The sequence below is a fragment of the Notechis scutatus genome, chromosome 1, assembly GCF_049901735.1.
Source record: "Notechis scutatus isolate UNSWTSFEM ecotype Mainland chromosome 1, rNotScu1.2, whole genome shotgun sequence".
Lineage (NCBI taxonomy): Eukaryota > Metazoa > Chordata > Lepidosauria > Squamata > Elapidae > Notechis > Notechis scutatus.
Window position 1 is genome coordinate 101773787 of NC_142009.1, and position 23117 is coordinate 101796903.

General features: G+C 39.9%; 2 protein-coding genes across 7 annotated transcripts in view; one reads left to right on the plus strand and one right to left on the minus strand.

The window, feature by feature from the left end:
- NT5DC1 (5'-nucleotidase domain containing 1) overlaps nt 1–21585 on the minus strand; it is a 79950-nt gene extending 58365 nt beyond the window's left edge. Inside the window, exons 1-6 of one of the 5 annotated variants that reach the window (XM_087972917.1) lie at nt 21178–21585; nt 19002–19093; nt 17845–17916; nt 16586–16692; nt 13366–13445; nt 11995–12076 (exon numbers count right to left, since the gene is read on the minus strand). In XM_087972917.1, the coding sequence (XP_087829043.1) occupies nt 11995–12076; nt 13366–13445; nt 16586–16692; nt 17845–17916; nt 19002–19066 (406 nt within the window). In that variant the 5' untranslated portion in view covers nt 19067–19093; nt 21178–21585. Of the gene's footprint in view, nt 1–11994; nt 12077–13365; nt 13446–16585; nt 16693–17844; nt 17917–19001; nt 19094–20322; nt 20596–20673 lie in introns of those variants that run through there. The other 4 variants (XM_026666704.2, XM_087972892.1, XM_087972910.1 and 1 more) reach the window with 4 other exon arrangements.
- On the plus strand, nt 1483–10738 carry COL10A1 (collagen type X alpha 1 chain). 2 transcript variants are annotated; one of them, XM_026666703.2, is made up of 3 exons: nt 1483–1580; nt 2061–2223; nt 8108–10738. In XM_026666703.2, exons 1-3 carry the CDS (start codon nt 1575–1577, stop codon nt 9913–9915), a joined length of 1977 nt encoding a protein of 658 aa, XP_026522488.2. In that variant the 5' UTR covers nt 1483–1574; the 3' UTR covers nt 9916–10738. The 2 variants fall into 2 exon arrangements, with proteins under 2 accessions (XP_026522488.2, XP_026522487.2); XM_026666702.2 differs by having other exon boundaries at nt 1505–1580; nt 1988–2223.
- Nucleotides 21586–23117: the final 1532 nt, after the last annotated feature.

Sequence of the window (23117 nt, forward strand, 5' to 3'; positions counted from 1 at the left end):
TGCCTATGCACACCTGCACTGACAGCCAAGGACAGTTTGAAAGAGGCTGTGTAAGCGTTTTAAAAGAGTACTGCTAGTTAAATGCATCAAAAAGGAGTGATTCACTGGTGCCAGCAGAGTTTCTGAACTACTGCACCTCTTCCAAATACTTTATTTGATAAATAAATAATAAAATGTCTCATAGCTGCACCCTTCTGATTAAGTTTTTCTTGTTTCGATCACTGGGAATTTGGGGCTTGGAGAATTTATTCTGATGGAATGTGTTCCTTCTTATTTAAAAAGATATACAGAGCAAAATAAATTCCTCTAACAGAAAAGCAAGAAACTGCCTATTTCAATAGGATAAACGAGTCCTTGTATTCCCACAATTCAATGCTAAGTTTTTGCAATGCTCCCTTTTTAATTCAAGAAATATCATTTTTTTGAATGAATTACTAATAGGAGAATGGAGAAACAGAAGAAACCTTTTTCTCAAAACTTTGACGAAAGCAACTCTGAAAATGGATGAGTTAGGCTTAGACCAGAGGTGTCAAACTCAAGCCCCAAGGGGTGCTTACATCTGGCCCACAGGGCCACCCTGGAAACAATGAAGGAATGGCCTGTGGTGCCTCTGTCAGCGAAAACGGAGCTTAGGAGCCCCCTCCCCCCCGGATTCTTTTTCGCTGGCAGAGGGCTAGCAAACCAAACTAAAAACAAAACAAAAGGAGAAATGTTTCCCCTTTTGCATTTGAGCATCCAAGAAGGGACACGAAACGAGAAAGGGAAAGAGGAAAGACAAAGAAAATGAGGGAAAGATGGGAAGAGAGCAAGGAAGGAAAAGGAAGAAAAGGAAGGAAGAAGAAAGCAGGATGAAGAGGGAAGAAAAAAGAAGAAAAGGAAGGAGATTATAATGAGAGGGAGGGAGGGTTTGAGGGAAGTCCTGCCTTAGCACTTGGCTTCCATAGCTGCCCCCAACATGAGTGACATCGAGCTGGCCATGCCCACGCTGGCCATGCCCCCCACCCTTGATGCAGCCTTCAATGAAATCGAGTTTGACACGCCTGGCTTAGACAAACTGCATTAAGGAAAACATACTAATCTTTAAATATTGGTCTAACCTTTATCATACTTTATTTGCTGGGATTATCTGCCAATTCCCCTCCCTCAAGATAATAATCTCCTCCTGGCATGGTTTACCCACTCTTTTCTTCTTTTGTGGTAGAAGAAGGAGAAATTTCAATCAAAACTAACCCTAAGTCTTTTTAAGGCTCAGGCACGTGCTGACGAAAAGCTACCAAACTCTTCTCAATTTTAGTACAATTGAAGTAAATTCATGAATGGAGATTGGCATCCCAAATAATAATAATAGAAACCCTACCTGACACAACATGTTTGACCAAGAAAACTTTCCACCATAATTAGCATTTTCTTGGTTTGAAGGTGGAGCTACCACGCAGTGCAACTTCATCACTGAATGCACAAACAGTATAAATGACTCAGGATGTTCCTTGAAATAACAACTTCTGCTCTGCACACCTGTAGTAGGAGGACTCATGAGCCAAGACTGCTCCACTGCACATTTGTAGTTCTGCAACATGCTGGTATGCTACAATTCTATCTGGCTTGGCTTCCAAGACCTCTCAGTGGGACAGAGGCTTTTCATGTGCTCACTAATGGCACTTAATTAAAGTTAGTGCAGAAGGCTTACATCTGCCTAAGTTGTTAACTGGGTTTGTTTTCTGAAACAGGGGGAGCCAGAGCCTGCTTTTGAAAATTTCAGGGGGATTATCTGGAGACAGGAGTGGCAGCTTTGTAATTTTCTCCTCTTTTTCTTTCTGAATGTATTTCCATACCATCGGGGTATTATGCAGTTCATGCTGAACACGCAAACAAAATATAACTAGTTTTCTGATGCTTACTGCTCCTACATTTAAAAAAAAAATTAAACCCTGTACTCCAATGAGTTGCATTGAGGCAGAATGTTTACATATTTACTTCAACTTTGTAGGGATAGAAAGAATCCAAAGCTCAATTCGCCAAATATGTACACAAATAGTATTTTTTTACTTCTTTCGATGAAGAGTGGATTTAGGAATATGAAGTTACACCTATCCTTTCTGTTGATGCTGCTTTCCATGAATATAGTCTGGGGTGATGAACACTTTTATCCTGAACGACATCAGAAACAACCAAGTGCACCAATCAAGGGGCCACCTTTTCTGCCTTTCAACGTAAAAAATCCTGGTAAGTGATATTTACTTCTTAAAGTGAATTTGTTAAGAATGTTCGTGGTAAGTGTTGATCAAGATACTTGCTATTCCATAAGTGTTGTTTTGTGAGACAAAAGATACCGGTTTTGTAAAAGGTAAACTACACTTGTTCTTTTTAAGATACCTCAATTTTCACTATAAAATTGAATATAGAGGAATAACTGCAGGGAAATAACATATAGGATATTGAACTGTCTATAAACTTTTCAGGACCATGCATAGAAAACTAGGTTGTTAAGAAAATCACTTTGATACATTATTTTTCCATGAGAATAATTTCAATTATAAGTAACTGTTTAAATATACATGCCACCAAATATTTTAAAGGAGTTCATCCCAGAAAGGGTAGATTGTGTGGTTTTTCAAAGCTCACTATTGATTAGACTTTCACCCATCTTTATTACTTTATAAGTAACTCTTTTAAGGCAGTGAACATACCTAATATTCCTTCCTCCTCCTCATTTTTCCACAACAACCCTCTGAGGTCGACTGAGCTTAGAGAGAGAAACTGGCTCAAAAACACCTAGCCAGCTTTCATGCCTAAAGAACTAGAACTCCCAGTATGATGGTTTCTAGGCCAGCAGCTTTATCACTGCACAAAACTGGCTCTTCAGTTTTATGATCAGATGTTCAACTGATGCACTGATGAAGGACTAGAAAGCAACATAGAATGTATTCTAAGGCATTCTAATTGTGATTTTAAGACACAAGACACATTTACGGTCTAATGTCCCAAAAGCTCAGGGCACAACAGGAGAAATGCAAACTGAAAACATTTTTTCACTTCCTTTCTTTCTCAAAACATAATGATTACAATATAAAATATGTACTAATAGCAAAAAGTGCATGAAAATATTATCAGTAGGACCTATCACTAAAACTGAGCTCTGAGATTTGTCACAACGGATTTGTTATCCATCCCATTTCAAAAGAATAGCCAACAATGAAATGAAAAATAAGATAATTTTCTTAGCATAATACTAAGGTTTTAAACAAAAATTAAATATATATATTTTCTCCTCTGTAAGACATTGACAGCTACAGAATATCTAATCTGACCACCAGGTGATCAACCTTGTAGGAAACCAATAGACAGCTTGTGGAACTTCAAAGGATGGTGAATTGCAAGTCTCTGGATTTAATGGAAACTGAAGGTCAACAATATTTGGCAAGCTACCATACAGACTTCTCTATTGTCCTGTTCTGCCATTCATGCATGGATTTAGCTTTCCATTAATTTAGGTAATACTATTTAGGAAGTGAATTTACAAAGGAATCCAAGAGGATTTATTTTGAATGCAAAATCCAAGCACTTCATTCAGTTCAATGGAAATATAATTCCGTTAATGAGAGGTAATGGTAATGCTGAAATTTCACATTTCACCATAGTAACAGGAATATTAGGCATGAAATCTTTCTTATTTTTTTCTCTGAAAAAGTTCTAACTTCAGGTTTTATCATATGGTCTAACTTTGATGCAGAAATTCATTTTTTAGATGGATTTTGAAATGATAATATATGCTTCAAATTTAAGCTATGTATTATTAATTGATGAAAGCTATATTTTTCTTTTTTATATACTATATATTCCATTTTTGTTTTTAAGGTTTTGTTAACAATCAGGGTAGGAAGGAATTGCATAAATCAAATAAATAGTTCCATCATCACAATCATTACCACCACCACAGGTGGGGTAATTGTAGCTCTCTGGTACATCCCTTACAATTTTTATCCTTTGTTGCCATTATACCATGTTAACTGAGGGCACTAAGAATTGTAGTGTCTAGAAGATGCTAGATAATATGGCAGACTTACAAGAAAGGAACTATTCTGAAATACCTAGTAGTGAAATTACAGAACACCAGGTATCTAAAAAGATTTTTAATTAGGCAATAATTATAATAATACAGGCAATTCTCAGATTTCTTTGTAGGATGCTATGAAGATTTTTGTTCAGATTCTTAAACTTCAATTCCATGATGACTCTTCCATACTTTTGCCATTTTAAGGGAATTAAAGCTTAAAACAAAATAAGGTTTAAACATATAAATTTCTAATGTGGTTAGGCAGGAGTCTACTTTGAAAGTATGAAGGTTGAGAAAGTGATGGACAATCCTTGGGCTGAAAACTATGCCTTATTTGATTTAATAATTGTCATCCCCAATGGCAGGGGGAAATGAGAACACATTACACCAGAATGCTGGCTAAGGAATTCTTAATGTCGCCAAGTTTGAAAAACATGAACTACACCATGATGAGGAGAGTGAGGATCTCCCATTGCAGCTCCTCTGAGCATAGCACCAATCTCAAGCAAGCCTTGATTTCTCAAATCGGGAGGAGCCAACAGTGACTCCTCCCACAGAGGTGTGTTTCTCCTCTGCTGGCAAAGATTTGCTCCTGTCTGCTAGAGACAGCAGGACTTGCTAGAGACAGCAGGACTTGACGTGAGCTTAAGTTAAAGGAGCACAAATTTTAGTTTAATATTCTTTGGGATGCTTCCAACACAGATGCTCCGTTCCTTTTTCAAGGAAGTAACGACTTTTAATGCCCAAGCATCCAATATTATATTAATACAAGCTATGTGAACAGGTCTGATACTGAGGAATTGGTTGCATCCTGAAACAACATTCCCAGCAATGTAATGTAAGTAATGTTAAAATCAGTTTTCAAGTTCTAAATCAGAGGTATTCAACCTTGGCAACTTTAAGATTGTGGATTTCAATTCCCAGAATTTCCCAGCATGACTGGCTAGGGAATTCTGGGAATTGAAGTCCACAGGTTTTAAAGCTTCCAAAATTAGTTAACCCTGTTCTAGATGCTAGGTTTCCTACTGAGCTTAATGGCTTTTAAGTATTTGTGGATATGCTAAATTTGGATGCAGGACATTTTTTAATGTTCAATGAACTATTGGCAGCCACATTATAATGTTCATAGATTCATGGGAATTATTTTTTGTGTAGTTCCTGGAAAGAATTTTGACAAGGCATATTTAGATTCAAATTAAAATAAGACTAAGTAGATTTACTAAATGCCCAAAAAGGTAAACCTATCTCCTTAAAAACACGTAAGACTAGCAAGAATGGATTAGCTCTTCCCGATGCCCAACTGACAAAGATGTGAAAAATGTGTATGTGGCTTTGCTATTTTGTAGTAAGCTCAAAGATTTATCAAGAGAATACATCTTAATCATTGTAAGGCTATGCTCTTCCCAACATAAATAATGAAGGAATTACACAAACAACCCCTAAGACATCTACAAACTTTTACAACATAAATCATTTCACTTACTTGGTTTATTATTGATGTTCCCTTATGTTAGGTTTGCCAAACATGATTCCAATACTCTGAAGTGGTCTCCGGCAAAACATTTGCTCAAAACTTTCCATGGTATCCAAACAGATGCCTTCATTAACTACTAAAAAGTTCTTTTAGTAGTTCTTTTTGTTAACATTTGGAATTGTGCACTGGCAAAACATAGTTTCATACTTAACCTGAAACTTTCTATGTCTGTTAAGATGACAACTTGCAGAATTCTAGTGACTATGAATTTTGGGTACAGTTATCCAATAACACAGAAGGCATCTGGTTGGGAAAGCTGGTTTAAATTATGAAAAAAAATAATCTTGAGATCAAATCTAATTAATACACACACACACAACCTTGATACATACATACATACATGCATGCATGTATATACGCTGATTAAGTTTGCATTTCTGTCTACAGATTCTGTATTTCTCTCTGCATAGACACACTCCTTTTCCCCCCTCTGGTTTATACATGGTTGCATGGCTCCCTCTACTGGTTTAAACATACAAAAAAAACCTGCATTAATATTAGAAGCTTTAAACATAAACATATTAAAAATATTGAAGTTCCTGTTCTAAAACCACATAAGAGTAGTCCATTCTGAATATTCTTCTGTCTTTTAAATAATAGAATAAATTATTTTTCAGGGGCTGCATTAAAACATAAGGATCATGTTCAACTCACTGAATACCATTTTCAGGAAAGGTGACCTATGATTTTGGGTCACTTATTCTCTCTATCTGCCCAGCCGATAGGGTTCTTGTTGGAAAAATAGGGTTCACAGGGTTCTTGTCATAAAAATAGGACAAGGGACGTAGAGAACATTACATCCACAACCTGATTGAATATGCATCTCATAAAAAATCAAACAAACAAATAAAATAATATGTACTTTTACTTTCAACTGAGTTGCCAGTGAATTTGAACAAGACTGCTCCCTGAAGGGCCTTGCCCTTCCGCAGGATGTTCTTATTGCTGGAGAAGAAAGGATGGTGGATTGGTTCTCAGAAATTCTTGGTCAACCAACACATTAACCAGTCTGTCCCTGTCCTTATTCTGACTGAACCACACCTCCTTCCTTTCTTCCTGGTGGAAATATCATGGTGGACCAGGTACAGGTAGTCCTTGAATTATGACTGTAAAGGAGCCTGCCCATCACAGTTGCAACTTGCGACGGTCAATTTTATGACCTTTGTGTGGCAGTCTTTATGTGAATCACCACCGGCATTAAGCAAATCAACAGTTCACTAGGGGTGCGATTATTGCTGAAAGCCAGAAGTAAATAAATTTAATAAATAAAGGCCAGTTTTGGGCAAAACCATTGTTAAAATTTGGTCATGTGGTAGCAGGATGCTGCAAACGGCCGTAAATGCAGCCTGGTTGGCAGGTGTCTGAAGTACAGTCACATCACTGCACAGGAGGGTGACTATCAGATTTTTGAATCCAGATTGTAAGTACACCCCCCCCCCCGGTAGGTTTGTGAAATTCAAACAATTGCTAGGCGACCAGTCGTAATTTGAGGACTACCTATGTGGGAATGAAGATTATCTTTTCATATCAGGTTCCATCCATTAAATCAATCAATCACATCAGGTAATTAATTCTCCTGAGACATGAAAAACACTTATTTGTTGTGCCCACCCAGGCTTTGTACGATTTAACTTCTTCAATTAAAGAGATCACAATCATTCACACAATCAAGGTGCTTGTGAAACTTGCCTTCCTGCTCTACATCAGAAAAATGTAGACAAGTTTAAAAGAAACAGAGATTGAGGTTCTTACACTTTCTCTGCTTCAATGAATCAGACTCCAAGAGTCTCAAGTGCAAAAAAAAGAAAAGAAAAGAAGTGCTCACCAAGCATCTAAGGAACACAACATTTGTGGCCGACAAATGCTTTACCAACAGATCTGTGTTGTTTTATCACAAAGATGAACTTTACTGTGGTGATTTTCTTTCCTATGAGAAAGTACTGCAGGCTCCAAAATACAAATAGTCCATTAAAATCATGAACAGGGAGCAACCCGCAGCCATATCTAAACATTTTGAAATTTCATGCACATTGAAGCCAATGAACTGCTTTCAGTTTATTTTCATGGAACTGTCATTAAACCTTCACTATTTAGCTTGGGTTTTTTTTTGCTATTAGTACAACTGCGCTTTTGTTTTCTAAGGTCAAAAATTATTCAAGTTTCCTTCCTTCCTTCCTTCCTTCCTTCCTTCCTTCCTTCCTTCCTTCCTTCCTTCCTTCCCTCACCAAATGACTCAAAATGAAATGTAAATAAACTACCATGATGTTATGACTGTAACTGAACTGTATCTTAAGTGGGATAGGTTTTTTTTAATAGACATTGTTAAAAATGTGTAAAAAGTTTGAAGTCGGCAAAATGAGGACCCATATTGTTGGGGCCAATGTGCTGACTCTGTAAACCACTTTAGAGAGGGCTGTAAAGCACTGTGAAGCGATATATAAAGTCTAAGTGCTGTTGTTACTTGCCCTTCTGAATTATTTAATTCCTACAGGATGTTAACTGTCTTAATGTTGGTTTAGTTTCACAGGCAAGGGGAGAACAAGGCCCACAAGGCCCGGCAGGCCCCCCTGGCCCCAGAGGCTTCCCAGGACCTCCAGGAGAACCAGGAAAATCAAGCTATGGCAGCCAAGGGCCTCCAGGACCTCCAGGACCCCCAGGATTTTCAGCGGCGGGAAAGCCAGGAACCGCAGGCTTGCCAGGAAGACCGGGAGACAAAGGATTCCCTGGTGAAAAAGGAAGCATGGGGCCTGCTGGTCTTCCAGGGCCAAAAGGTCCCCCTGGAGCTCCTGGTCCTGCAGGAATTTCTATGGTGGGGAAGCAAGGACTCACAGGACCCCAAGGACTAAGAGGCATCCCTGGGGAAAAAGGTGTTCCAGGCCTTCCTGGTATTAAAGGGCAAAGGGGAGAAAACGGGCACGGGGTTCCAGGTCGCCCAGGGGAGAAAGGCCTGCCAGGCCCACAGGGGCCTCCAGGACAAGCAGGGATAGGAAGGCCTGGGGAAAGGGGGTTTCCAGGGCAACCAGGTGTTAAAGGGGACAAGGGTTTACCCGGCTTACCAGGCCCAGTTGGACTTCCAGGTCCCCAAGGCTCTCCCGGGAAACCTGGAATGCCTGGAAAAGGACTCCCTGGCTCAAGTGGGTCACCTGGCCTCCCAGGAACCCCTGGGGCAAAAGGACCTCCAGGTCCACCGGGCTCAACTGGGCCCTCTGGTCTCCCAGGGTTTGGAAAACCAGGATTGCCAGGGATGAAGGGAAACAGGGGGCCTGAAGGACTCCCTGGCGGTCCAGGAGCTAAGGGAGAACAAGGCCCAGCTGGTATTCCTGGAAGGCCTGGACCAATCGGGTCACCTGGGGAAACAGGTCCTCGAGGGCTAAGAGGGGCCACTGGTGGCAGTGGCAGACCTGGGCTCAAAGGGGAAAGAGGCGCAACTGGTCCATCAGGATTCCCAGGGATAAAGGGAGAAAGAGGCTTGCCAGGATTGGAAGGCAAATCAGGGAAGCCAGGGTTTCCTGGATCCAAAGGCCATCCAGGTGTGGCAGGATCTAAAGGAGATCTAGGCCCCACTGGGCCAAATGGTTTACCTGGACCAATGGGCTCACCAGGACCCAAAGGTGCAGCAGGAATCAGTGGTGGGCCAGGCTCTAGGGGATCACCTGGTATACCTGGTTTAAAGGGACCAGTTGGTCCTCCAGGTATTCCAGGACTCCCTGGTGGCAAAGGGGACCCAGGTGCACCGGGATTACCAGGTCCAGCTGGCATTTCATCGAAAGGCACAGATGGACCGATGGGACCACCTGGACCACCAGGTCCCAAAGGGTATCCTGGAGAGCCTGGACTGCCAGGCCCTCCAGGCCCACCTGGTCTTCCAGGGCAAGCCCTGGCAGGGATGCCAGTTATAAAATCTGGTGTAACTCAAGGTCTCACTGGCAGGCCGGTGTCCGCTTTCACTGCCATTCTCTCCAAAGCTTATCCTGCCTCTGCTACTCCTATCCAATTTGACATAATTTTGTACAACAAGCAACAACACTATGACCCCAGATCAGGCATCTTCACCTGCAGGATACCGGGGCTGTACTACTTTGCTTATCATGTCCATGTCAAAGGCACACACGTTTGGGTTGGCCTGTACAAGAACGGCTCACCCATCATGTACACATTTGATGAGTACAAGAAAGGATACCTTGATCAGGCTTCTGGAAGTGCTGTTGTGGATCTCATGGAAAATGATCAAGTCTGGTTACAGCTGCCCAACAATGACACAAATGGCCTTTACTCTTCAGAGTATGTCAATTCCTCCTTCTCAGGTTTCTTATTTGCACAAGTGTAATACTCAGCATAAGAGAAAAACGCATCCAGGTATATGTGTATGTACTTCTACATATACAATGGAATTAACAAAATTACACCCGCATACAACATTACATTTCTAAAGTTCATAATGCATAGGATTTTTTTTAAAAAAAAATATTCACAAGGTACAATCGTACTGTATGGAAACACTGAGACATGCATTTTACTGGCCCACATACTGAAAAGCTAATTAAGATTATTTCTACCATGATTATTCCCCCCAAAAGGGCATCACTATCAAAAACTCTTTTCATAGATGTGTAGGTGGTAATGCCACCAAAACAAACAAATGTGCATAGTTTTAAAAATCAGAATCAGAAAAGGCAAGAAGTGCAATATGTTGTGTTAATTCTATAACTCTCAACATTTTCAATGAAATATTTGCATCACAAAATGAATCCATTTGGTTCCGTGGTATCCCAGGTGAGCATCTAAAGTGGTAATCATATCCAAATGTGCAGGTACTAGTAATGGCTGATCATGAGTACTGTAGGTATATTTAATGCTAAATTGACAGTATTATAATCCTCATAAAATATTTCAATATTACCCTTTACAGAATGTCTGTTTACGTACAACATTCAGAGAATGATACAACTACAGCTAAGATAATGTTTAAAATGTTAAACCTTATGGAGCGTGAATAGTTATTAATAACTAAATGTACCACTGTGCGGTCTACATTTCATCCCACAGCAACATCTTGATTCCAAACCATTTGTATGAAATCAATATAAATGGCTTGTACTGTGTTCTAAAGCCAGCATTTTACAGTTTGTTCTAAAAACTTCTAGTTGTATCTGTCCATTTTGATTTAAAAAAAAATTATAAATAAAAAATGAAACATTTCTTTCAATTTCTCTGATCATTTAGTGAATTTAGTGAAAAGACAGTGATAGAAATAATTGTTATCTATCTAATTTTTATCAAAATAGAATTTAATTTCTTTCAAAAGGTATTGATACAAATAATTCTGTCAATTGTTTTTACTGCATTGTGGTGTTTACATTACCCTGGGAATTTCTGAATACAGGTTTTAACAGGTTGAATATATACATTTGGATACAGAAGAGTTCAATCTTGTGCTGGATTCCTATTATGTCAAGGAAAGGCAGGAGGATATTTACAAAAGCAGGGAAAAAGTGAAAATGTGTAACAATTTGATGCTGCAAATTTTTCATGTGGCTCATCCCATAATGCCCGCGAAAACATTTCTTTTTCTCTACCTAACACATAAACCAAATTTCTAGTATTAGCCTTGCAAAGTAGTCCAGATAAGAACCATGAGTACTAACTAGTTCCATTTTTATTGTAATATTACATTAACAAAATCTTGCAATCTGAAAATATCCTTCCTTTCATTCATGTTTACATTTTCTCCAAGACTAGGGAAGGTCCCTTCTGAGATGCTTTCATCACCTTTTCTTTTTCAGGCTCAAGGGTTCTCTTATCAGACCATTGTCTAGCTAGGCCAAGGCTCTTCAAACTTGGCAAGTATAAGACTTGTGGACTTCAACTCCCAGAATTCCTGAGTTAACATGACTGGAGGAGGAATTCTGGGAGTTGAAGTCCACAAGTCTTAAAGCTGTCAAGTTTGAAGACCCCTGGTCTAGGCTGTAGCTCTGCCTCCTGACTCCCATTCCCACAAAACAATACACCCAGTTCTTTGTAGATGTAGGAAGGTTTGAGTAGTTTCATATTCTAGGCACCCACAGAACTCGTCTTGTTTATGTCTGACTTCCCCTCTAAGGGACCCCTCCCACAGGATAAGCCAGAAATTGCTCCTCTATTAGCTACAAGTGGCTTGCCCTGTCAGTGTTGGTGGGGGCAGGGTCTTTGAGGTTCTTTAGTTGGGCTTACTGTTAGCTTACTTGGCAGTTCCTTGACTGGGGTATTGTTTGCTGCTTGATTGCTATAATTCCAATGCAGTCCACATCAATGTATTTTTAATTGTGAAAATGCACGCCCATTATGAAGGGCCAGTTCCATTTTGACAGGTACATGAACAGCACCTTCAACAAAGAAACAGCCCTTGAAAGACAGGGAAACCACTCACCTTTAAAAGCTGACGTTTTATAATTATGCTGTATGGCACCAACCATATCCTTCCAGAAGTCATATTTTCTCCTAGGGCTGTGCTGCAAGCATAAAGAAACCCCATTGCCTTTTTCATCGTAAGCAGTTTTTCCAGCAAGCAGTGAGAAAATAAGGCAAGACAACCACAAGCACAGTCTGAAATACAATGCAGCCACGTAGGGTTCCCTCATTCAGGATTCCAGCCAATTCCTTTTTTATTTATTCCATCGCCCTGTTTCTGTTCTTCCCCCAACTAACTGAACATGCATGGTTATCAATGACATGTTTGGGAATGCCTCCCTTTGAACACACATTTAAAAAATGACTTTGCTAATTATTATGTAGGACTGGATTCACCCATGTGATGCAATGATGTGATGATGCTCTTTCATTATTGCATTATTGACTTGATTTTTTTTTTACTCTTCTCTTCCTCTTGAACTACCAATTCCCTGCATGAAATAGTCATTTTAATATTTAAAAACACAAAAGCAAAAACACTATTCCCATCACAGGAAGGGAATCTTATGTAAAACTGATTCCTCACAGGCAACACTACAAGTACATAAATGATGGCTGCTGATCATTACAACGAATCATATCTGTTTACAGATGGTTTGTTTTGGGAAACTCTCTTCTTAATGATGCCTAACATGAACATAAAAGCCTTGCTTTTCATGGGGGTCTCTGGATGAAGCAACATGGGCCCACTGGCCCCAAAAAGAATATGGAAGCCAATATAAACAAGGAATAGGTTTAATAAATTTTGAGACTTGATCAAAAAAATAAAATCATTTCATTTCTTGCTTGCTTCCCCTTATCGGACCTACATTTTTATCCGTCTTTTCAGGTTTTATACAAAAGGAGGAGGAGGAGGAGGAGGGGTGGGGGGAGGAGGAAGAATACATTTGAAGCAATAATGACAAGTTAGTAGAACATACACAGTAATAAACACACTAAAAAAAGAATTTGCCTGCTTAGTCCAAAAAGCTTCGTAACAGGAGATTCATTAGGGCTGAACCTAGAAATGACAACCGAGTTTCAGGGATAAGCCAATAAACAGAATCAGTGCCCTATTTATAGGTAGGGCTGTCTGAAACGGAAACAGAGACAAGCATGGACACTATTTACCTCCCTAAGAAAAGAAATGAATTCTTTCAGAATTCTGTAGATATGTGATTCAGTTCTAGCTAATTGCTGTGACTCACTGCCGTAAAGCAAGGGTAAAGAATTTGATCCCTGAAAAAATGTTCAAGCTTCATGTAACATGTGAGGAGTAGGAGGAGCAGAAGCAGGAGGAACATTAATTGAAATGTATCTCCCATGAGCTCCAAACCTGATTAGTACTTACTTTGTCTAAACCATCCACAATCCGTCCACAAAGAAGTGATCCAGGCAGATCAAAGTAATTGTCATAGGCATAATATTTAGCTGCAAAGACAAGAAATTGAATTCCGTATTAGATACCTAGTGGACAAATCAACATTTTTGTGAGAATGAATTACTATTTACTATAACAATACTGATATCTGCAAAATTTCCCTTTGTATCACAAGTAGGATATTGCTCGATACATCAAAATGTTGGAGAATCATACAATTAGAATTGCCTTCCAATATCACGGTAGGAAATCAAAATTTATATATGACTTCTGGGATGTGTTATCTATTTCTAGGAGGTTAAGTGAGGGAAAAGTCTGGAAACACTGTTTTTTAGTGATGGAACTAGACTTCTGGAATAAACTCCTATTAAAGATTTGTCAGTCTCCCACAATGTCTGCTTCCAAAACAGCTGGAGCTTTTCTGAAGGCTGTTCCCCTCTTTTTTTTTAGAAAGAAAAAAAACCCTTACAACTTTTATCCATCTCAGGCTCTCCCACTCATCAGATCATTTCAGACTATGTACAGAGCAAACTTCAGCCTGACTTCTTCATCAGCTTTGAGAATAAGCTTTCAGACTCTTACTTATATATTGTGAAGTTTCAATAAATCTTCATAAAAAGAAAACTTCTTAGTTTTAATGTTGTGACACATTAATTATAGGAAAAACCTATAATTATATTATAGGGGTCCTTGGTGCTCTCTGACTTTGTTCTTTTCTCAAAGACCTTTCATTACCAAACTAAGTAACATCATCAGTGCTAGTAAAGAGTGGGGTTTGCTCTTATTTTGCATACTAGTGGTTTGCCCTGTCAATGTTGGTCATAGTGGTCTTGGTGGTTCCTTGACTAGGCTGTTGTTTACTGTTAGCTTGTTTGACAGCTCCTTGATTGGGGTTTTGTTTGATTCTAGATTGTTGGTCTAATGTATAATTCCAACTAGAGAAAATATACAAAACCATCAACATCTTCAAAGGAATAAAACTAGGGAAAAAGAAAACAACATGGTAACCTTCCTGGCACTGGCAGCAAATTAGAAACACAAGTCCATTGTAAAACAACCCATACCAACCAGGTGCTCCACTACCAAAGTAACAACCCAACCTCCCACAAAATAAGCTGTGCAAGAACACTATTTATATGAACACAAACATATTTCAGCAACCTTGAACATCAGAAAAGGAAACAGGTCACCTATACAACATCTTCCAACCAAAAAGATATCCATGCAACTTCATCAAAAAGTGCCTGACCAATACAGCACTATCAACACAAGTTGTGAAAAAAATAATGCTGCCCTACATAAAAAATCTCAGAAACCACCAACAGACTATTACAACTACATTGTCTGACCGTACACAATGAATAAACTAAAGCCTCCAAAACATCCTAAGTAAACCAAAATACCCCCATCCCCAGAAGAAAAAACAGACTAATCTACAACTTACAGTGCAAAAGCCACTATGTAGGGCAAATAGATAAGAAAACTGGCAGAGCACATCTATGAACATTAACTAGTATCAGAAGCCATGATGAAAACTCCTTAATTCCACAACACATGGATAGACTTAACTATAGTTTTAAGTGGGACACTGTGAGCATCCTAGATCAGGGGTCTGCAACTTTCAACACTCAAAGAGCCATTTGGACCAGTTTCCCACAGAAAAGAAAACACAGGGAACAAATAATTTAACAACCGGTGTGACTGCGTGGATGTGGCCAACTCGACGTCACTCACTCCCATCCAGACACATGACACCTCCCTAGCCATGCCTACCCAGCTGCTCTCTCTCTCTCTCTCATTTTCTTTCTCTCTCTTTTGTATCTCTGTGTGTGTGTGTCATTGTCTCTCTTTCTCTTTTTTTCTCTTTCTCCCTCCCTACCTCTCTTTTCTTTTTCTTTCTCTCTCTCTCTCCCTCCCTCCTCCCTCTCCCCCACTCCCCAACCCCACACCCAGAAAATAACTAAGGAAATTCGGCCATGTTGTCTCTGTCTCTGTAAAGATACAAAAATAAACCTTGCGTTGCAAAAAGAATGACTGTCAGGCTGTTACATCACAGCGCCACGAGGTTGCTGCCTTAGATCGCTGAGCGCACTTCAGAGAAGCATCATCTCAAGCAGCAGCACACTCACACAGACACGCATGTGCATCCTACAACTTGGTCCAAAGTGGTCAGAAAATATAATCCCTGGGCTATAAAGATGCTTGGCAGGTAAAGTACAGGACAACCCCCATCACCAAGGCAGCGTCCGCTGATTCTTTGCAAAACTGGGCAAAGGTGAAGAGAGGGGAGTAGACAGAGCCGAATCAAGCTGAATCTGTCTCTTTTTCTCTGTCTCTCTCTCTCTCGCTGCCCGACTGCAGCAGGAAACAGCAGATGGCTACTTCCGGCCTTGGTTGATGCTGGACGTGCGACCTACTCTCCGCCCTGAGACAATGGCATGCCCCGTGGCCAATGCTGCTGCTTTGCCAGGGGCGAGTGGGCCAGAGTCGCATTGTGGCTCTGTGTCATAATGGGGTCCAGGAGGAGAAGGGGACCCTCTCTCCCCCATTGTGAAGTGTACTAACTTTCACGATGCTGCACAAGGCACAGCGAGAGAAGCAGGAAGGCCATGGAAAGCAACAGCAGCAACGTCAGAAGTCGCAGCAGAGGGCTGAAAGAGCCACATGTGGCTCCAGAGCCACAGGTTGCCAACACCTGTCCTAGACCAAGCCAAGCCAACAAACATTAGAGAATTCCTGGAAACCTGGAAATGAGACAAATCAGCCATCAACAGGCACATAAACAAAATCTATGTGAGGCAATTTAAAACGAGGCAATCAAAAACCAAAAAGGAAGAAAGAAGACCAAAACACCACCTCACCTGCCATGAAGACTCAGATGAACAAAGTTATATCAAGATTAACATTAGACCAATAATCAAGAAGCAAACAATATTCTGATCAAGGAACTGCCAAACAAGCTAACAATAGCCCAGTTAAGAACCACCAAGACCACTCCTATCAACACTGACAGGGCAACTCACTAGAATATAAAATGAGAGGAAACTTTACTCTTCATCAGCACTATGATGTTACCTAGTTTGGTAATGAAATGTCTACAAGGAAACTATTAAGTTAGTAGAGCACCAGGGATGCCACAAATACAACACTATAGCATCAACCTCTTTTATAGGCCATGTCCATGTAATACCTGAACGAGAAACCATTCCACTCATTGTCTTAAAGTGTTTCCACTCCCTCCTTTCATACTTCTCCAAGATCTCTCCAGAGGTCATATGTTTTGTGCCATGACTTGCCCTGTTTGAGGGAAGAATCAGATATGTTATTATCTTTTATGTTCTTTGATTTCTTTCTTTCAACATTATAACGTAAATGTTAAAAAAGGATCGTTTACAGATTAAAATTGACCGCCTATAAAATAAATGAAACTTATTTGTAAAAGTATGTCTCTTATTTACATATACCAATTATTGTCTCCTTCTCACACAAAATTTTCATCATAGAAACACATGCACCCTTCCTCCTTCCAGTAGTACTAGCAGAGAAGAAGAAAGCAAGATATGGATTAATAAAAGGTAGTTGGGCTGGATAAGAAAGGGAAAAGAAGCATGGGCTGGAGATAAACTGACGGGAAGGTGGAATTGAATAGGCAAGGAAAGAAAAGTAAGAGGATTTATTTAAGAATTTTGAAAGATTTAACTATATTAGGCAAAACAACCTTCTCAAGGAATGGCTGCTCTTTAAAAAACATCAATGATCTTTAATAGTGATGTTTGCCATCATTCACAATTCATATCACCAGTATGGGATCCTACCTGTTCTACTACAGGTTCGGTGATTGTGCGTACACCTAACGCACACACACCTAACACATGCGCACAGCTTTCCACGCACCAGCTGAGGCCTGCATTGCCAATCAGCTGAGAGGATAAAGAAGAGAAAAGCGCAGGGGCAAGTGGGAGGACCAATCCTGTACTTTTCTCTTCTTTCTCAGCTGATGTTTTCATCTTCTCAGCTGATCATCAGAGGCTTTTTATTTACTACCAGTTCATCTGAACCAGTCTGAACCGATAGTATACTACCACTGCATATCACTCTTTGCTTTCAATGATACTTGCTGTTATTTTGATAATTGCTTTGTCTACTTAGTGACAGCACTCCTGGTCCCAACTGCTGTTGTAACCCAAGGACTGCTTCTATTAGAAGTAAGTCGTTATTATTATGATCAGTTAAGTGGGAGTCAGCCTCCCCAACCTGGTGATCTCTAGATTGCTCAGAATTACAAAAACAATACTAGAATCAGGACATGATTGATATGAAATAGAAATTCAAGTCCTGTGGCCTCAATATACAGCAGAGGAATGATGTGATTGTACTTTGAAAACAGAATATTGTGAGAAAGTTAATAAGCTGTATAACATAAACTTTTACCAAGGATTTAAATGTTACCTCAGAATGGTTCCATTATCTGCAAGTTTAAGAAAGTTCCCTTCTTCCAGGTCCAGCACCAAGCCCTTGCAGCTGTGTGAGTTCAGGTTCATCAGTGGAAGAGGAAAAAGAGGCACATTATGAGCAAGCTTCAAAATACACAGAGATGCTGTAAACTATGGTACAGACTGTGGTCTTAAATGCCACAGGGGCCATAGAGATAATCAGGGCACTTTAGTGTTAGATGAGCTTAGCATAACTTGTACAATGTGAGAAAAGTGCAGGTTTCTAATCAATACAATCAAGAAACTGGATATTTTGGAAAATACATGGACAGGTCAAAGAAAACCTATGGCCTTTGACTTGTTGACAAAACCTTTTGCAAGCCATCAAATTAGACCTCTGCCAAACTGATGTATCCCTTCCAATCTCCAGTCTGCTGTGTACCACTACCGTCATCATCATCATCAATTCACCTAAATTGTGTATATGCTCCTACCTCCAATTTTCTCCATAAAAAATGGATTGGGCTGAGAGAGAGTAGATGACTTAAAGTCACCAGCTGGCTTTCATGGTAAGAGAGAACTAAAAGCATACAAGTCTCCTGGTTGCTTGTCCAACACTTTAACCGCTAAATCCAACTAGGTGGAGAGTAAGATTAAAAATAAATGTCAGAAAGAGAAAGAAAACAAGAAAAGGATGGTTGACTGGAATACCCTCCTGTTCACTCTATTCCTACAACAACACAATGGAAAGGAAGGGTGCTCTCATTCAGCCTTGTTTAAAGGCTGCAGAGAAAGGCTTATTTATTTATTGCAAGGCAGGCAGAGAATGAAGGTGAAGAAAATCCCAGCTACTCAAAGGATGGGATGAGAATCCATGCTCATTAGAAATCCATTGTACATGCTGAATTTTTAGTATAGCAAAATCAGAGAAACACCCAGGAAGTCAAGGTAAATTTTGGCTGGAGAAAATAGGGAAGCAGGATATACCCAACAATATCTCCCTACAGCTGCAATCCTATTTATTCTTACTTGGAATAAATTATATCAAACTTAATTGGTTATACTTGCTTCTGAGAGACTGCTCAGTTTAATACCTTTTAAATACAGGCGATCATCTCCTCTTCCAGAAGCAACTACAAAGGAAACTGAAGGTAATTAAGAAAAATCACTGACCAGAAATCCCAGTTTTCAGGCATCACATCCAGAAGTTCCTTATCGTATCCTTTTTGTTTCACCATGTACTGAGCGAAGCTGTCATATATAAGCTACAAATTAAGAAAAGAAGTTTAATGCTGTGCAAAATTATATTGAGACACTATTCAGGATCACATTCAGGACCTTATGAGCAACAGAAATAATGTTCTGTATGTAAAAACATGAGCAATGTAGATGAGCTTTTAATGATCTGATTCTTAGCAACATATTCAGAAATGTCAGGATTCTACCCTCAGGGTGTTCTAATCCTAATGGCAGCTGAAATCAGTTCACAGTTTAAAATGGAGTATTATATATACATAGCAAACTGGTTAAAATACATGAGCCAGGGCTCATTAAATAACCATGAATGTAAAGTCCATGTACGGTTATTTGTTTCATTACTTTTGACAAACCCAGGAATGTGTACTGTATGTGAAATCAAGCCCAACCTAGGACTTATTCTTGTGTAAGACTGCATAAAATCCGATGGCTGATTTAAGAATTATGCCATCATCTAAAAGAACTGTAGAAGTTAGATTACAGAAGTTCTATCTCTGAAAAGGGAACTCTCGGCATTATCTTTACCAGAGTTTCTCTTTTAGGAAGTCATGAAATCTGAATAGCTAGAAAAATATATTAGTACTGGCATAAGGGCAGATTTTATTCTCTTTATTTATTAGATTTTGGTTGTGATGAGTTTCTTGATATAGGTGCACTTGAATTGCATATGGGTGATGGCACTCTAATTTTCATTAGATTTCTGGAACTGCTGCCGCTCCTGCAATCTGCAGAAAAAGCTACCCATCCTTAGCCTTATCTAAGAACAGAAGAGGGGTTGAACTTCTATTGCAGAGAGACACTTGAGCACTACATGAAGAAAGATATAGTTCAGCTTGTCTGGACATTTATGTACCAACTTAACAAAAAGAGGAAGGAAGAGACTGGCAAAAAGACAAGTTTTCCATTTTACCGAATTAAACTTCTTTTCCAAAATTTTATATATAAAACATTGCCACACTTGCAGTGTGTCTGTAATTCATTGCATTAAATATCTTGCATTAAAAATAAAAACCTATTACCCTAACATAAATAAAAAGTAAAAAAAAAAAGAATATACAATTTCCAATCAAGGTACAGTAGTAACACTCAGAAACCAGTTTGGAGACATTGGTAGAAGGCCAATGTTGTCTTGGGAGTAAACGTCATAAACTATAATGCAATTTCCGAGAGAACATCAATTTTGAAAGACTATTATCAAAAGCCTACGCGTATCTACTCCCAACAACAAAAATCCCACCGGGTTTGGTAGGAGTTACTATTTGGTGAAAGTACATAGAAGCTTGCAATATAAATAGCACAATCCTAGGCATTCCGAAGTTAAGCTCGTTGCTTTTTCATACGGTGCAGTTTAATTCCGGGCATAATATGCGTTTTGGACAGAACGCAGCCGGAGTGGAGGTGTCCCACCCCCAAATTATTGGGTCTCCTGGAAAGGCCGCTTTCAAGCCGGGCAAAAACTCTTTCGTCCTTTTCCGCTTCCTGAAATAACGCTAGTCGGCCCCCCTCCTCCGCTGCGGGCTTTACCACAGCCGCTCAAAAAGATGTCAGAGCGCCGCTCGCAGCGGGCAGGGCTACTCGCAGTACAAACCTTGGGCTGGGCCACGCTCGCTAGAACCCTAGATCTCCTCCTCCTCCTCCTCCTAACCTGGAGTAGCCACAGAGCCAGTCCGAGGCTTCCTCTGCGAACCCCTGCAACCAAGCGATCATCGTACGGGCTTTCCCCAAGGTTATTTCTCAATGGCCTTGCGCGGGGTTGGAGGGGTTGCTGGACTGTGGCAGCCATTCGAAAAAACCTAGCCGGAGCTAAATCCGGGCGGCCTGCCTTCCAACTGCGCCACTCACCCGGGCGCTCTCCACCAGGTTGTAGCGACACAGCGTGTGATCCAGATCGAAGCCGATCACTTCGCAATCGGCCAGCGAGAAGAACTGGGCCATGGCGGCAGCGGCAGTGGCGGCGGGAACTAGCAAGCGCGCGGTTTCCTTCCCGCGTTCCGCGAGGAAACTGCAGCTCCGGCTCTGCGTGAATAACTGGTGATGCGACGGCAGCGGCCGTTTCCTGCAGAGGCTGATCTCTCGTCTTGCTTCGCCTCACCTTTCCTTTCCTCCAAGGCCTGGAAGCTAGAGATCCGGCGATGGCATTCAGAGCTAGAGTTGAGCTGATCGTATTACTTCCAACTAGCACGAACTCCGCGAGTTCTGGAAGAGAAAGTAGCTGAAACGCTGGTCAGGGTTTCATTTGCAAGCAGAACCGGATTTAAATGTTCATTGCTGGAGTAAACGGTGCATTGGGCGGGATGCATAGCCCTCTATTCATGACAGACCTTTCAGATAAGCTATACCTCACATTTTTCCACTTCAGAGTAGTTGAAAATTGGAACAAGACCCTTGAAGCTTAGCTTGTTCCTATCTGCCAAATTTACCCAAGTAGACCACTGGTGTCTTCTTGTTCGTATTCACAACCAAAATTCAGAAGTATACTATCATCCAACAGTAATAAAAATGAAGATGTACACTTAGAATGAACTTTTTATTTTGCTATTTGACTTGCGTGTTGCGAGTAGAAGATTTAAAATTTAATTTTTTATTGACACATATTTAATGAGTAACTCAAAACATTTACTCGGTTACTCATATGAGTAAATGACTTACAATATATAAAATGCATTCTGCAACAGAACAGTTAACAGTCAACTATTAAACACCATTACCCCAAGTAAGATCTTATTGTCTAAATGCCCTCTGGAAAAGGATTGTCTGCCATATTTGTGAAGGGCAGAAGGATGGGACCACACAGACTTCAAGAAAACTATGCTTCAAGTTCAGAGAGGGGTCTGCCATTAAGAATATTGTTTTCTGGGTCCAGTCACACAGTCTAATCTTTTGGGCACCCAGAACACTTTCTGCTAAATTATATAATGTAAATTTTACCTGCAGAAGATAACTTGAAGGTAACGTTGGCCACCAGGACCTTGAATGGGGCCAGAATCTATCGGTAAGCAGTGCAGCTGCTATAGAACAGATCTTGAGTTAACCAACTAATATTGGCAGTCAGATAGGCAGCTGCATTTTGTGCCAAGTTGTCTTCAATGTCAACTGTGTGTACAATGGAATTGACAGAAACATCCAACAAGTTGTGCTTCTTGCATTTGGAGACTGAAATGCTAAAACTGGAAATAGGAAACAGAAAAATGTACTTGGACTGTGTGGTCTAGGAAATACAAATGAGATATAACCGCTTACTAGTTCCTGGTCAATTCAGTTATTAGTGCTTCATTGCCATCATAATTTTCAAACAACCAAAACAATGGCTATATACATGGCTATCACCAGGCAGAGCCCACAGAAATCTTAACTGATTTTAATGCCTGTAAAGACATTAAAGATAGAAGCAGGACCAGAAAAATATTCCAAATGATTTCCAGTCTAAGAAATAGGTTCCAACCTTAAATTGGTGTTCTAAAGGAACATCAGTGGACAGTAGTGACTGATTCAAAGCAGTTGAAAGAAAAATGATGAGAGTACTAAAATTCTGTCCAGTAGAGATGTCAATATCTTAACTTCCTAGAAAATCTAAGATACTTCAGAAGATATTTAGAAGAACCTTTATTCTTGTAAATAGGGAATATCTTCTAAAGTATCTTAGATTTTCTAAGGAATTAATGTGTTAAGAAGATGATGATAGATCAGCATTCTGATCATTATGAATTAAATGGCTACAGGAATTGATGGAATATCCATAGAAATATGGCAAGCAATGGAAGAAGAATCAGTAAAGCTAACCAAACTTCCAGTAAATCTGGAGAACAGTAGTGGCTAAGTGGAAGAGCTTAGCCTATATATCAATTCAGAAAGAGAGAAAGAGATTTAGCAGATTGTTCAATCTATCACATATTTTCCTTAATTTCACATAGCAACATAATTTTTAGGGTTATCTAACAGATTAGGGCCCTACATGGAAAAAGAAATGGCAGAAGTTCAAAGTGATTTTAGAAAAGCCAGAAGTACACGAGATATTGCTGAAGGATGCCCAGA

Bases quoted from the DNA above. Each gene is read 5' to 3' on its own strand.
- COL10A1 (XM_026666702.2), top strand. From the start codon at position 2,022: ATGTACACAAATAGTATTTTTTTACTTCTTTCGATGAAGAGTGGATTT. The intron at 2,224-8,107 runs GTAAGTGATATT...ATGTTGGTTTAG, and splicing joins TTTCAACGTAAAAAATCCTG to TTTCACAGGCAAGGGGAGAA.